Source organism: Nomascus leucogenys, chromosome 17 (genome assembly GCF_006542625.1).
Source record: "Nomascus leucogenys isolate Asia chromosome 17, Asia_NLE_v1, whole genome shotgun sequence".
Lineage (NCBI taxonomy): Eukaryota > Metazoa > Chordata > Mammalia > Primates > Hylobatidae > Nomascus > Nomascus leucogenys.
In genome coordinates, this window is record NC_044397.1 from 32,419,676 (window position 1) to 32,432,508 (window position 12,833).

The 12,833-nt window shown below is 42.4% G+C and overlaps 1 protein-coding gene across 9 annotated transcripts in view; it reads left to right on the forward strand.

The window, feature by feature from the left end:
• The first annotated feature begins 91 nt into the window (after positions 1 to 91).
• LOC100604767 (mismatch repair endonuclease PMS2) overlaps positions 92 to 12,833 on the forward strand; it is a 35,499-nt gene continuing 22,757 nt past the window's right edge. For 2 of the 9 annotated variants that reach the window (XR_004026444.1, XM_030796440.1), the window contains exons 1-7: positions 110 to 229; positions 3,199 to 3,338; positions 5,168 to 5,254; positions 5,433 to 5,535; positions 6,599 to 6,782; positions 9,948 to 10,115; positions 11,266 to 11,363. Coding sequence is in view for 7 of the 9 variants with exons in the window: in XM_030796440.1 (XP_030652300.1) it covers positions 207 to 229; positions 3,199 to 3,338; positions 5,168 to 5,254; positions 5,433 to 5,535; positions 6,599 to 6,782; positions 9,948 to 10,115; positions 11,266 to 11,363 (803 nt within the window). In the remaining 2 variants the exon portion in view is untranslated. Of the gene's footprint in view, positions 230 to 3,198; positions 3,339 to 5,167; positions 5,255 to 5,432; positions 5,536 to 6,598; positions 6,783 to 9,947; positions 10,116 to 11,265; positions 11,364 to 12,833 lie in introns of those variants that run through there. The other 7 variants (XM_030796443.1, XM_030796439.1, XM_030796446.1 and 4 more) reach the window with 7 other exon arrangements.

Sequence of the window (12,833 nt, forward strand, 5' to 3'; positions counted from 1 at the left end):
TGGCCCAGGCTCCTTGACGTCACGAACTCGACCTTTGATAGAGCCAATAGGCGAAAAGGAGAGACGGGAAGTATTTTTTGCCGCCCCGCCCGGAAAGGGTGAAGCACAACGTCGAAAGCAGCCAATGGGAGTTCAGGAGGCGGAGCGCCTGTGGGAGCCGTGGAGGAAACTTTCCCAGTCCCCGAGGCAGATCGGGTGTTGCATCCATGGAGCGAGCTGAGAGCTCGAGGTGAGCAAGGCTCGCGGTCTCCCCTCTCGCGCGACCTCTTTGAGACCCACGGCGTTCCAGCCTCCCTGGAAATGGGGGGAACATGGCCGAGGCGCGTGGCGAGGCAGCCGCCTGGAGGCCCCGGAGCGGCGACCTCAGTGCCCCAGAGATCTCGTGCCCCTTGGGTGCGCCTTGAGGCCGAGGCAAGCTCCTTCGGGTTCTTGGGCTGCAGGCAAAGGATTCGGCCCTGTGAGGAGTTGGGTTCGGCCTGTCCCAGACAGGCCTTGCCCACATCCCATCACAGGGCCGTGGACTTGAAGCCGGAGCGTGAAATCCCCATAGACTGAATGCATTTCCTTTCTACCTGTTCTCCCTCCCCTTTTATTTTTATTTTTATATTATTTTATTTTTAATTTTTTTTTGTGGAGACGGGGATTTCGCTACGTTGCCCAGGCTGGTGTCAACGCCTGAGCTCAAGCAATCCGCCCGCCTCGGCCCCCCAAAGTGCTGGAATTACTGGCGTGATGCACGGTGCCTGGCCTTTTTAAAAAATTAAGGTTATCTTGGGGACGGTAGAGCGTCCAGACACATCCTAATTTGCATAGCTGCGCAGTTTTAAAAAATGCAATGCATTTCTACCTGTTAGGGTATGTGATATCTGGCTGGTAAACTACACTGAATCTTGGCTAGCACAGTTGCATTCCATGTCAGATTTGTAAACGCAAATTTGCTCTCTGCATTTAAGTATATTAGATATATTTAGGTAACTACATTTAAATGTATTGAGACATTTAAATAAATTTGGGGTCTGTATCTAAATGCGCTCCCTCCTCAAAATAAATATCTGAAGTGGGCTGAGAGCGGTGGCTCACACCTATTATCTTAGCACTTTGGGAGGCCAAGGCGGGTGGATCATGAAGTCAAGAGTTCATGACCAGCCTGGCCAACATGGTGAGATCCCATTTCTACTAAAAATACAAAAATTAACTGAGCATGGTGGCGGGAGCCTGTAATCCTAGCTACTTTGGAGGCTGAGGCAGAAGAATCGCTGGAACCCAGGAGGCGGAGGTTGCGGTAAGCTGAGATCACGTCACTGCAGTCCGGCCCGGGCAACACAGCAAGACTCCGTCTCAAAAAAAAAAAAAAAATCAGAAGTGGACCTGTAGCCTATAGTGTGTTGCCAAATAAACTTATTTTTAGAGATACTTCTTTACATATTCTGTGAGGTCATCTGCAGTTTCACATGGTAGACAGACTTAGGTGAGATTCTTAGCAAGGTAGAATGAAGAGTAAAGAGGTTTGTTTATTTCACAAGGGTTTATTGAAGGCCTACAATGTGTTAAATGCTGTAGGAAATACCCAGTGATTTCTCTTTCATGGAAGTTTCCTGCCATCTCTTAACAAGTTATCAATTAAACTGTTTACTGGAAATTGCTAAGGTAATGAACACACGGGATACATTCTTTGAATGAGCAGACATTGGTTGGGCAGAGGAGGAAGAGGAGAGCAGTTTAGACAGAGACCTGCTTATACACTGTAGTGTCTAAAAGAGCTTGTGATGTTCAGGAAACAATTGTTCACTGTGCTACAATATAGGGGATGGCTGGTTGCGGTGGCTCACACCTGTAATCCTAGCACTTTGGGAGGCCAGGGCAGGTGGATCACCTGAGGTCAGGAGTTGGAGACCAGCCTGGCCAACATGGTGAAACCCTCTCTCTTCTAAAAACACAAAAATGAGCTGAGTATGATGGTGGGGGCCTGTAATCCCAGCTACTTGGGAGGCTGAGACAGGAGAATCGCTTGAACCTGGCAGACGGAGGTTGTAGTGAGCTGAGATCATGCCATTGCACTCTAGCCTGGGTGACAGGGTGAGACTCTGTCTCAAATAATAATAATAATAATAATAATAATAATAATAATAATAATAATAATGTAGGGGACTTGACGAAGGGAAAGGATTAGAGAGATTCTGAAAAGAAGGTAGTTTTGGTTCCAGTGATGACTAGATTTTAAAAAGATTTCATATAGTAGGAAGTGGGGCACTAGTAAATTTTTAAGCAGAAAAATTATTTGACCAGATTTGTGATTTCAAAAATAGCTCTGGTGATAGAGTGGAGGATGGATTGGAGCAGGGAATAAGGGGAGATAAAACCTTTATAAAACTCTTAAAGCTAGTACAGCAAGAACTTTGAGGGTCTTTGCTAAGACAGCAGCTGGCAGCTTCAATTTGGAGTGGGGTATCAAAGGCAACTGTGTATAAGGAATAGTTGTATAACTGGTACCCAATTTCTGAGATGATTTTGACTTGAACATTGTGTATTTCCCAGCATACTGTTGGTTTTTCTAATTATGTTGGGAAATTATGTTGCTTTCACTTTTTTTTTGCTCGTTGCCCAGGCTGGAGTGCAATGCCGCAATCTCAGCTCACTGCAACCTCTGCCTCCTGGGTTTAAGCCATTCTCCTGCCTCAGCCTCCCGAGTAGCTGGGATTACAGTTGCCCACCACCATGCCTGGCTAATTTTTTGTATTTTTAGTAGAGACGGGGTTTCACCATGTTGGCCAGGCTGGTCTCGAACTCCTGACCTCAAGTTACCACCCACTTCTGCCTCCCAAAGTGCTGGGATTACAGGCATGAGCCACCACAGCCAGCCATGCTTTCACTTTTCAATAAAGAAGACACCATTGTTGCCAAAGATTTTGGTAATTTGAGAAAGACAATGTATGTTTTCTCCATGTGGATCTTAGTATAATTAGATAGTAAGGATCTGTTGAATTTGAAGTATCTATCCAGAAGTATTTTGGGTACATGTTTAAGGATTGTAGAACAGTGTTTCTATTTCTGGATATAATAAATGTATTTGCTAATATAATAAATGAATAGATTAGACCCATAAATTATTTACAGTGTTGAGTCATTTCCCACAGTTAAAATCAGGATGAAAATATATAGCTGAATACTTGATTTGTTTCTTGTAACTGATTTCTCTAGTACAGAACCTGCTAAGGCCATCAAACCTATTGATCGGAAGTCAGTCCATCAGATTTGCTCTGGGCAGGTGGTCCTGAGTCTAAGCACTGCAGTGAAGGAGTTAGTAGAAAACAGTCTGGATGCTGGTGCCACTAATATTGGTAAGTTTGGGAGAGTTTTAAGCCACAAGAAATGATCAGTGAATGTTGTTGTAGTCAAGAAACATTTGTTATTGAAATAATAAGACTATCAAGTGTTGATGTAGTAATAAATTATTATTTTTAAGTTAAAGTTAGCACCTATTATGTGCCTAGTACTTAGCTAGGTAGTAATAATAATAACAGCTTTTATTGTGTTCTTACGGTGTGCCAGGCAGGTGTTATGCTAAGAATTACACAGAAATATTTACTTTGCAGAATAGCTGGGCGTGGTGTCTCATGCCTATAATCCTAGCCCTTTGAGAGGCCAAGATGGGGGAATTGCTTGAGGCCAAGAGTTCAAGACTAACCTGGCCAACATGGTGAGACCTCGTCTCTATTAAAAAATAAAGTAGGCCGGGCATAGTGGCTCACGCCTGTAATCCCAGCACTTTGGGAGGCCGAGGCGGGTGGATACCTGAGGTCAGGAGTTCGAGACCAGCCTGTCCAAAGTGGTGAAACTCTGTCTCTACTAAAAATACAAAAATTAGCTGGACCTGGTGGCAGAAGCCTGTAATCCCAGCTACTTGGGACGCTGAGGCACGAGAATTGCTTGAAGCCGAAAGACGGAGGTTGCAGTACGCCGAGATTGTGCCACTGCATGCCAGCCTGGGGACAGAGCAAGACTCCATCTCAAAAACATAAAATAGGCCTGGATTAGTGGCTCACATCTGTAATCCCAGCACTTTGGGAGGCTGAGGGGGGCTGATCATTTGAGGTCAGGAGTTCTAGACCAGCCTAACCAACATGATGAAACCCTGTCTCTACTAAAAATACAAAAATTAACCAGATGTGGTGGTGCATGGCTGTAATCTCAGCTCCTCAGGAGGCTGAGGGAGGAGAATTGCTTGAACCTGGGAGGCGGAGGCTGCAGTGAGCCAAGATCGCGCCACTGCACTCCAGCCTGGGTGACGAGCAAAACTCCATCTCAAAAGAAAAGAATAATAAAATAAAATAAAAATTATTAGTCTGCAGAATAACTTTATGAGAAAGAACTTATTATCTCCATTTTACAGATGAGGAAATTAGGGGATAGGAAATTTCCTGTTTTTGAGATTATAAAGCTAATAAAATAGGATCCAGGAAGTCTGATTCCAGAACCCGTTCTCTCTCTTTTTTTTTTTTTTTCTTTTTTTTTGAGATGGAGTTTTGCTCTTGTTGCCCAGGCTGTAGTGCAATGGCATGATCTAGGCTCACCGCAACCTCCGCCTCCTGGGTTCAAGTGATTCTCCTGCCTCAGCTTCCTGAGTAGCTGGGATTACAGGCATGCGCCACCAAGCCTGGCTAATTTTGTATTTTTAGTAGAGACAGGGCTTCTCCATGTTGGTCAGGCTGGTCTCGAACTCCTGACCTCAGGTGATCTGCTCGCTTTGGCCTCCCAAAGTGCTGGAATTACAGGCATGAAGCACCACGCCTAGTCCCCCCGTTCTTTTTACTGGGTATGTTAAAATTATTTCTTTCAAAAGAAAAGGCTGGTCAAAGTGCAACGCGGTTTACAGCTAATTGATCACCACCAGTTACAGATTTTTTTTGTTCCTTCTCCACTCCAACTGCTTCACTTCACTAGCCTAGGAAAAAAAAAAAAGAGGAAAGAAAGAAAAAGCTAAACTATTTAGTCTGGGCTAGTAAATAGCCAGAAAGGACTTTATAACAATGAAATATACAAAATGACACTAGTATGTTTAATTAAAGGTATAGTTATGACTCTTACATTTGCATATAAGTAATGTCAATATAAAAAATATAGCATGGGTCCATTTTTAATAAATATGTAAATATTTTAAACTTTCTAGATCTAAAGCTTAAGGACTATGGAGTGGATCTTATTGAAGTTTCAGACAATGGATGTGGGGTAGAAGAAGAAAACTTCGAAGGCTTAAGTAAGTTGACTTTTTCTAATCCTATTATAAAATAATTGGGCCACATGTCTCAGAATTTTGAGTAACACTGTCTTGGGAAGTGCAAAAATAGTTTTTTAAAGCCAGTTACTAGATATCATGTATATTCGTTGTTATAGCACTTGAGATATCTTAGTCCTTACTTTACACTCTCTTTCAGCTCTGAAACATCACACATCTAAGATTCAAGAGTTTGCCGACCTAACTCAGGTTGAAACTTTTGGCTTTCGGGGGGAAGCTCTGAGCTCACTTTGTGCACTGAGGTGATACAATATTTTTATCCATTCACTTGACCCCTTAGAAAAACCTCTCTGAAAATTAATTGGAATCGTTATTATTTACAATTTTCTATCTCAACATCTCAACTTCTAGCTTCTGAATTCTGTTTTGTCTCACTGCCAATCTAAGTTATAGTACTTCTGAAATGTGAGCAATAAATGAATGAAATGAAGCAAATAGTATTGTTAAAAAAAATGGTTACTCTTATTAAAACAGTAATTCTCAATTTTAACATAACATATAGATAATAAATGATAGTTACCATTGGTTTTCATGATCAATTTTTAGGGAAATGTTTCACCAAAGCACTATTTAATTATAGCACAGATACTAAATTTTTATAAATAATTATATATATATATATATATATATATATTTTTTTTTTTTTTTAGACAGAGTCTCACTCTGTCACCCAGGCTGGAGTGCAGTGGCACAGTCTCGGCTCACTGCAATCTCTGCCTCCCAGGTTCAAGTGATTCTAGTGCCTGAGCCTCCTGAGGAGCTGGTACTATAGGCATGCACCACCACTCCTGATGCTAATTTTTGTATTTTTAGTAGAGATGGGGTTTTGCCGTGTTGCCCAGGCTAGTCTTGAACTCCTGGCCTCAAGTGATCTGCCCACCTCGGCCTCCCAAAGTGCTGGAATAACAGGCATGAGCCACCGCGCTCTACCCTACACATACATTTTAATTATAATATCTGTTAGATTCTTTAAAAAAAATTTGTTCGAAGAGTAATAACAAAACAAATCTGTATTTGTGACTAAATAAATCTTGAGATCATTTATGGTTTTGCAGTTCAACCTGAAAAACGAAATCAAAGCTTTTATCAAAACAAAGCATGTTTAGCGCTATCTGTCTCACTGTCTTTTAGTTGCCAACCTTAGATTTTATGATGACTCCTCAACTGTTTAGATCTTGATTATCTCAGAGGGATCATCAGCTTTTTAAGAACGTTTTGAGGGAAAAGCAAGCGAAGAAAAGAGTAGTCAGTGCCCAACATCATGGGTCTCTCACTGAACACACCATGCCTGGCATTCTCTCACAGCGATGTCACCATTTCTACCTGCCACGCATCGGCGAAGGTTGGGACTCGACTGGTGTTTGATCACAATGGGAAAATTATCCAGAAAACCCCCTACCCCCGCCCCAGAGGGACCACAGTCAGTGTGCAGCAGTTATTTTCTACACTACCTGTGCGCCATAAGGAATTTCAAAGGAATATTAAGAAGGTACAGTAAATTAATCCTGGTTTTCAAGAGTATTGGTTAATGCACATGAGCAAAAGATTTACTAAAGATGTTTATTCTTCAGTTGATTCTCTTTCCATAAATTATTGAGAAATGCTTTACTTGCATTTCTCATTAAAGATTTAACATTAAAGACTTAACTTTAGGATGATTTACTTTTTTCTTTTCATCACATAGTATTTATTAGGACTGGGCAACATAGTGAGACCCTGTCTCTGAAAAATTTAAAAAAAATTTTACTGGGCATGGTGGCATGCACCTATAGTTCCAGCTACTTGGGAGGCTGAAGTGGGAGGATCACTTGAGCCCAGGAACTTGAGGCTGCAGTGAGCTGTGATTGCACCACTGCACTTAAGACTGGTAGAGAGAGTAAGATCCTGTCTGGAAAAATATATATACATATATACATATTTTTTATTTTTTATTTTTATCTTTTTTTGAGATGGAGTTTCACTTTGGCGCCCTGGCTGGAGTGCGGTGGCGCGATCTCGGTTCACTGGAACCTCCACCTCCTGAGTTCAAGCGATTCTCCCACCTCAGCCTTCTGAGTAGCTGGGATTACAGGCGTGCGCCACCACGCCTGGCTAATTTTTCTATTTTTAGTAGAGATGGGGTTTCACCATGTTGTCCAGGCTGGCCAGGCTGGTTTCAAATTCCTGACCTCAGGTGATCCGCCCACCTCGGCCTCTCAAAGTGCTGGGATTACAGGCGTGAGCTGCCATGCCTGGCCTTATTTACTTATATTTTAATGAGAATATTTCTCGGCCAGGCACGGTGGCTCACACCTGTAATCCCAGCACTTTGGGAGGCTGAGGCAGGCGGATCACGAGGTCAAGAGATCGAAGCCATCCTGGGCAAAATGATGAAACCCCATCTCTACTAAAAATACAAAAATTAGCTGGGCATGGTGGCGCGTGCCTGTGGTCCCAGCTTCTCGGGAGGCTGAGGCAGGAGAATCGCTGGAACCCGGGAGGTGGAGGTTGCAGTGAGCTGCGATCGAGCTATTGCACTCCAGCCTGGGCACAGAGCCAGACTCCATCTCAAAAAAAAAAAGAATATTTCTCTTGGTTTTCTGAGAAATGAGTTATTAGAACCCTTATGAATTTGAATGCAAATGAAAACAGCTAAATGTTATATAATTGTTGTGTTTAAAAAGCAGATTATAGAACTGTCTGTTTTATATGATTACAGTTTTATGAAAACAAAACAACAGGCCTAAATGCGTATAGTATAAAGGCTGGAAGAGTCAGCACTTTCATGTTCTCAGTGGTTATCCTTGGATGTGAGATCTCATGCAGTTTTTGCTGTCTTATTTGTGCCTTTCCATTTTGTATGTGTGTTTTTCATAATCTAAAAAGTTACTTAAACATATGCAGCTAAAAACTTTTTTTGCTTGTAAAGCATTTGGTGCTAATTTTAACTTTTTTTTTTTTTAGATGGAGTCTTCTCACTCTATCACCCAGGCTGGAGTGCAGTGGTGCGATCTCGGCTCACTGCAACCTCCGCCTCCTGGGTTCAAGTGATTCTCCTGCCTCAGCCTCTCGAGTAGCTGGGATTATAGGTGCGCACCACCACGCTCAGCTAATTTTTGTATTTTTAGTAGAAATGGAGTTTCACCATGTTGGCCAGGCTGGTCTTGCACCCCTGACCTCAAGTGATCCACCTGCCTCAGCCTCCCAAAGTGCTGGGATTACAGGCGTGAGCCACCGCACTTGGCTGCTAATTTTAACTTTATTACATTTTTTCGAAAATTTAAATTTTTTAAAGTGAGAAAACTTGCTCTTTTTTTTGTATCTTATGGTAAAAAAATTAGTGCCTTAGCAAAATATAGGAATGTAGAGCTTCTATTAGTCAGAGATAGCTGTTATTTACAGTTTGTATATCTTTTCAGACTCCTTTTAATTTCATGTGTTTATAATTGTTGGAATAATTTTCAAGATAAATTCATAAATTAATATAATGAAAGCAAGTAATACAGAATATACAACATGCAAGTAATACAGAATTGTATGTGGTTGAAAGTGTTTTTTGTTTTTTTTTTTTAATTGAGACAGGGTCTTGCTCTCTCAGCCAGGCTGGAATGTAGTGGCACAATCTCAGCTTACTGCAGCCTTGATGTCCCAGGCTCAGTGGATCTTCCCACTTCAGCCTCCCAAGTAGCTGGGACTCCAGGACCGTGCCACCATGCCTGGCTAATTTTTGTATTTTTTGTAAGAGATGGGTCCTTCTGTGTTGCTCAGGCAAATCTCGAACTCATGGGCTCGAGCAATCCTCCCGCCTCAGCCTCCCAAAGTGCTGGGATTACAGGCATGAACCATCATGCCTGGCCCTATAACTGACTTTTTACTTAGCATATTGTGATTGTCCTTTTTAGTCAGTGCACACTGCCTTATTCTTTGTCATTCTGCTGCGATATGGCTATACCATAATTAATTAACTCCTTGATGATGCTTGCTTAGGTTGTTTCTGTTTGTTCATAGAGATTGTTTCAGTGAACATTTTTGTATATCTCTTTGCAAACCAAAATGCTTGTGCCAGTGTTTCTATTATACAAAGATACCTTTCAAAAGGAGAGATTATAAAATCAAACACAATGTACGTTTCAGTTTTTTAATTTTCATTTTTAGAGATAGGGCCTTACTCTGCCACCCAGGCTGGAGTGCAGTGGTGCAATCATGGCTCACTGCAGCCTCGAATTCCTGGGCTCAAGCCATCCTCCCACCTCAGCTTCCTGAGTAGCTGTGACTACAGGCCCATGCCACAATGCCCGGCTAATTTTTTTTTTTTAATTTTTTGTAGAGACAGGGTCTTGCTGTGTTGTCCGGGCTGGTCTTGAACTCCTGGTCTCAAGTGATCCTCCTGCCCTCAGCCTCCTGAGTAGCTGGGATTACAGGCTGTACTTTTTAGTTGTTTTACCAGGACGCATGGCACATTGGGAAGTGAGAGGACTGTGACCAAGAGCCAAAAGCTCTGCGTTCCTTTCTGTAGAATATAGGAAGATATCTCTTTACAGATCATTCTGTCAACAGTGCTTCCCTTGATTTGTGCAATGATGTGAGAACCTTGCATTGGATGTTATAACTTGAGCTGTGTAATTCCTGTAATATTAAAGTAATGTAGAATATTGTGTTTGTGTTTTTTAAACAGGAGTATGCCAAAATGGTCCAGGTCTTAAATGCATACTGTATCATTTCAGCAGGCATCCGTGTAAGTTGCACCAATCAGCTTGGACAAGGAAAACGACAGCCTGTGGTATGCACAGGTGGAAGCCCCAGCATAAAGGAAAATATCGGCTCTGTGTTTGGGCAGAAGCAGGTAGTGATGGCCGGTTACTTCAACGCCTCTTATTGCTCTAGTGATTATAGCAGGTCTCCATTGTCCCTTCCAGTAGAATGGAGAATAAAATCTAAGAATTGATTTTTTTTTTTTTTTTGAGACGGAGTCTGGCCCTGTTACCCAGGCTGGAATGCAGTGGTGCTGTCTCGGCTCACTGCTACCTCCACCTCCCAGGTTCAAGCAATTCTCCTGCCTTAATCCCAGCACTTTGGGAGGCTGAGGTGAGCGGATCACGAGGTCAGGAGTTTGAGACCAGTCTGACCAATACGGTGAAACCTTGTCTCTACTAAAAATACAAAAATTATCTGGTCGTGGTGGCAGGCATCTGTAATCCCAGCTACTCGGGAGGCTGAGGCAGGAGAATCGCTGGAACCCAGGAGATGGAGGTTGCAGTGAGCTGAGATTGCACCACTGCACTGCAGCCTGGGCGAGAGAGCAAGATGCCATCCCAGAAAAAAAAAAAAAAGTACCTATCACAAAAATTGATGTTTGAGAGCTGAATGTGTTTCATTTTATTCTTCCAGAGACACTCATATACTGCGTCTTTTCACTCTCTCTCTGAAAAGAATATAAATTATTGTGGGCAATGTGTGGATTCTGAATAAGTAGGCACTTGTTTCATCTTTCTCATATCATAAAATCAAAATTGTTGTCCCCACGGCTCACACATGTAATCCCAGCACTCTGGGAGAGGAAACTGTTGGGATTATGTGTTTGAACCACCCGGCCAACAATTTTGAGGTGGGAGAATCGCTTGAGCCTAGGAATTTAAGACCAGCTTGGATAACACGGCAAGATCCCATCTCTACAAAAAAATAAAAAAATTAGCCAGGTGTGCTGGTGTGCACCTTTAGTTCCAGCTACTCACTTGGCAGGCTGAGGCAGGAGGATTGCTTGAACCCACAAGTTTGACACTGCAATGAGGTACGATTGAGCCATTGCATTCCAGCCTGGGCAATAGAGGGAGACCCTGTCTCAAAAAACAAAACAAAACAAAGCAAAACAAAAGATTCTTTTAATTTTTTTGTGCTTGTAATGTGAATAGCTTGACTAAGAAAGAAAACAGATAAAGTCCACTGTCTTTATTAGGAAGTAACTGTAGTAACTGTGAATATATTTTTTTTTTCAGTTGCAAAGCCTCATTCCTTTTGTTCAGCTGCCCCCTAGTGACTCCGTGTGTGAAGAGTACGGTTTGAGCTGTTCAGATGCCCTGCATAATCTTTTTTAGTAAGTAGATTGCTGGCAAGAGAACTACAATTGAACATTTTATCCTGAGAGTTTTTTTTTTTTTAAGATAGTGATTTTAAGGCTAATAGTTTCATGTCTTTTTTTTTTTTTTTCTTGAGACAGAGTCTTGCTTTGTTGCCCAGGCTGGAGTGCAATGGTGCTATCTTGGCTCACCGCAACCTCTACCTCCTGAGTTCAAGCAATTCTCCTGCCTCAGCCTCCTGAGTAGCTGGGATTACAGGCACGTGCCACCACACCTGGCTAATTTTGTATTTTTAGTAGAGATGGGGTTTCACCGTGTTGGCCAGGCTGGTCTTGAACTCCTGACCTCAGATGATCTGCCCACCTTGGTGTCCCAAAGTGCTGGGATTACAGGCATGAGCCACCACGCCTGGCTAGGGATAATAGTTTTTTATGTCCTTTCTAATACTGTGAGCAGTGCTGTTGCTAAGAAAGATGATTTATACAAAGGACTCAGTTACTTAATTCAAACCATGTTCTGAGTAACTGGTACATTTGAGGTGGTTTTCTGTTGACTTAGTCTTCTTTAAGGCTCTGTTTAGTTAGAGTAACTTTTAAATTATTTTATCATTTTAAATGATTTTGACTTTCCTGGCATCTGATGAAGGCAGTTCAGTGTCATTAGTTTTACTATAAGAAAATAGACACTTCCATAAATAGGATTGGTCCTGTAAAGATATCTATCTATTTATCTATCTATCTATCTATATCTATATGTCTATATCTATATCTATATCTATATCTATATATATTTTTTTTTTTTACTTTTGAGATGGAGTCTTGCTCTGTTGCCTAGGCTGGAGTGCAGTGCTATGATCTCAGCTCACTGCAACCTCTGCCTCCCGGGTTCAAGCAATACTCCTGCCTCAGCCTCCCAAGAAGCTGGGACCACAGGTATTCACCACCATGCCCGGCTGATTTTTTGTATTTTTAGTGGAGACGGGGTCTCACCATGTTGCCCAGGCTGGTCTTGAACTCCTGACCTCAGGCGATCCGCCCACCCTGGCCTCCCAAGGCTCTGGGATTATAGGCATGAGCCACCGCACCCAGCCTAAGATCTATATTTCTTTTTGTTTGTTTGTTTGTTGCTTTTAGATCTATATTTCTTATTCTTCCTCCACTTGCTTTTGGCTTATGCCTGAAATTGTAAACATGGAGCTTTATGTCTTTATGTGAAGGTGGTGTTCTTCTGGAAATGCCGGTATCCCTGGGGTGGGTCTCATGTGAAGCAAGTGCTTTACCAAGACATGAGATATAAGTTTCCTACCTGGGAGATTTTGAAAGGGGAGAGAATGTGGGCAAAATCCTGAGCCCAAGTGGTTAGACTTCACTGACAAACCAGGGGCGGCAGCGCGGAGGTTCTGAGAATGCATTTGAAGTGAGACCCACTCCTCTTACGGAAGCCGAGGATTTATCAGGAAGGATAAGGAGAGCTGCAGCACATCAGTT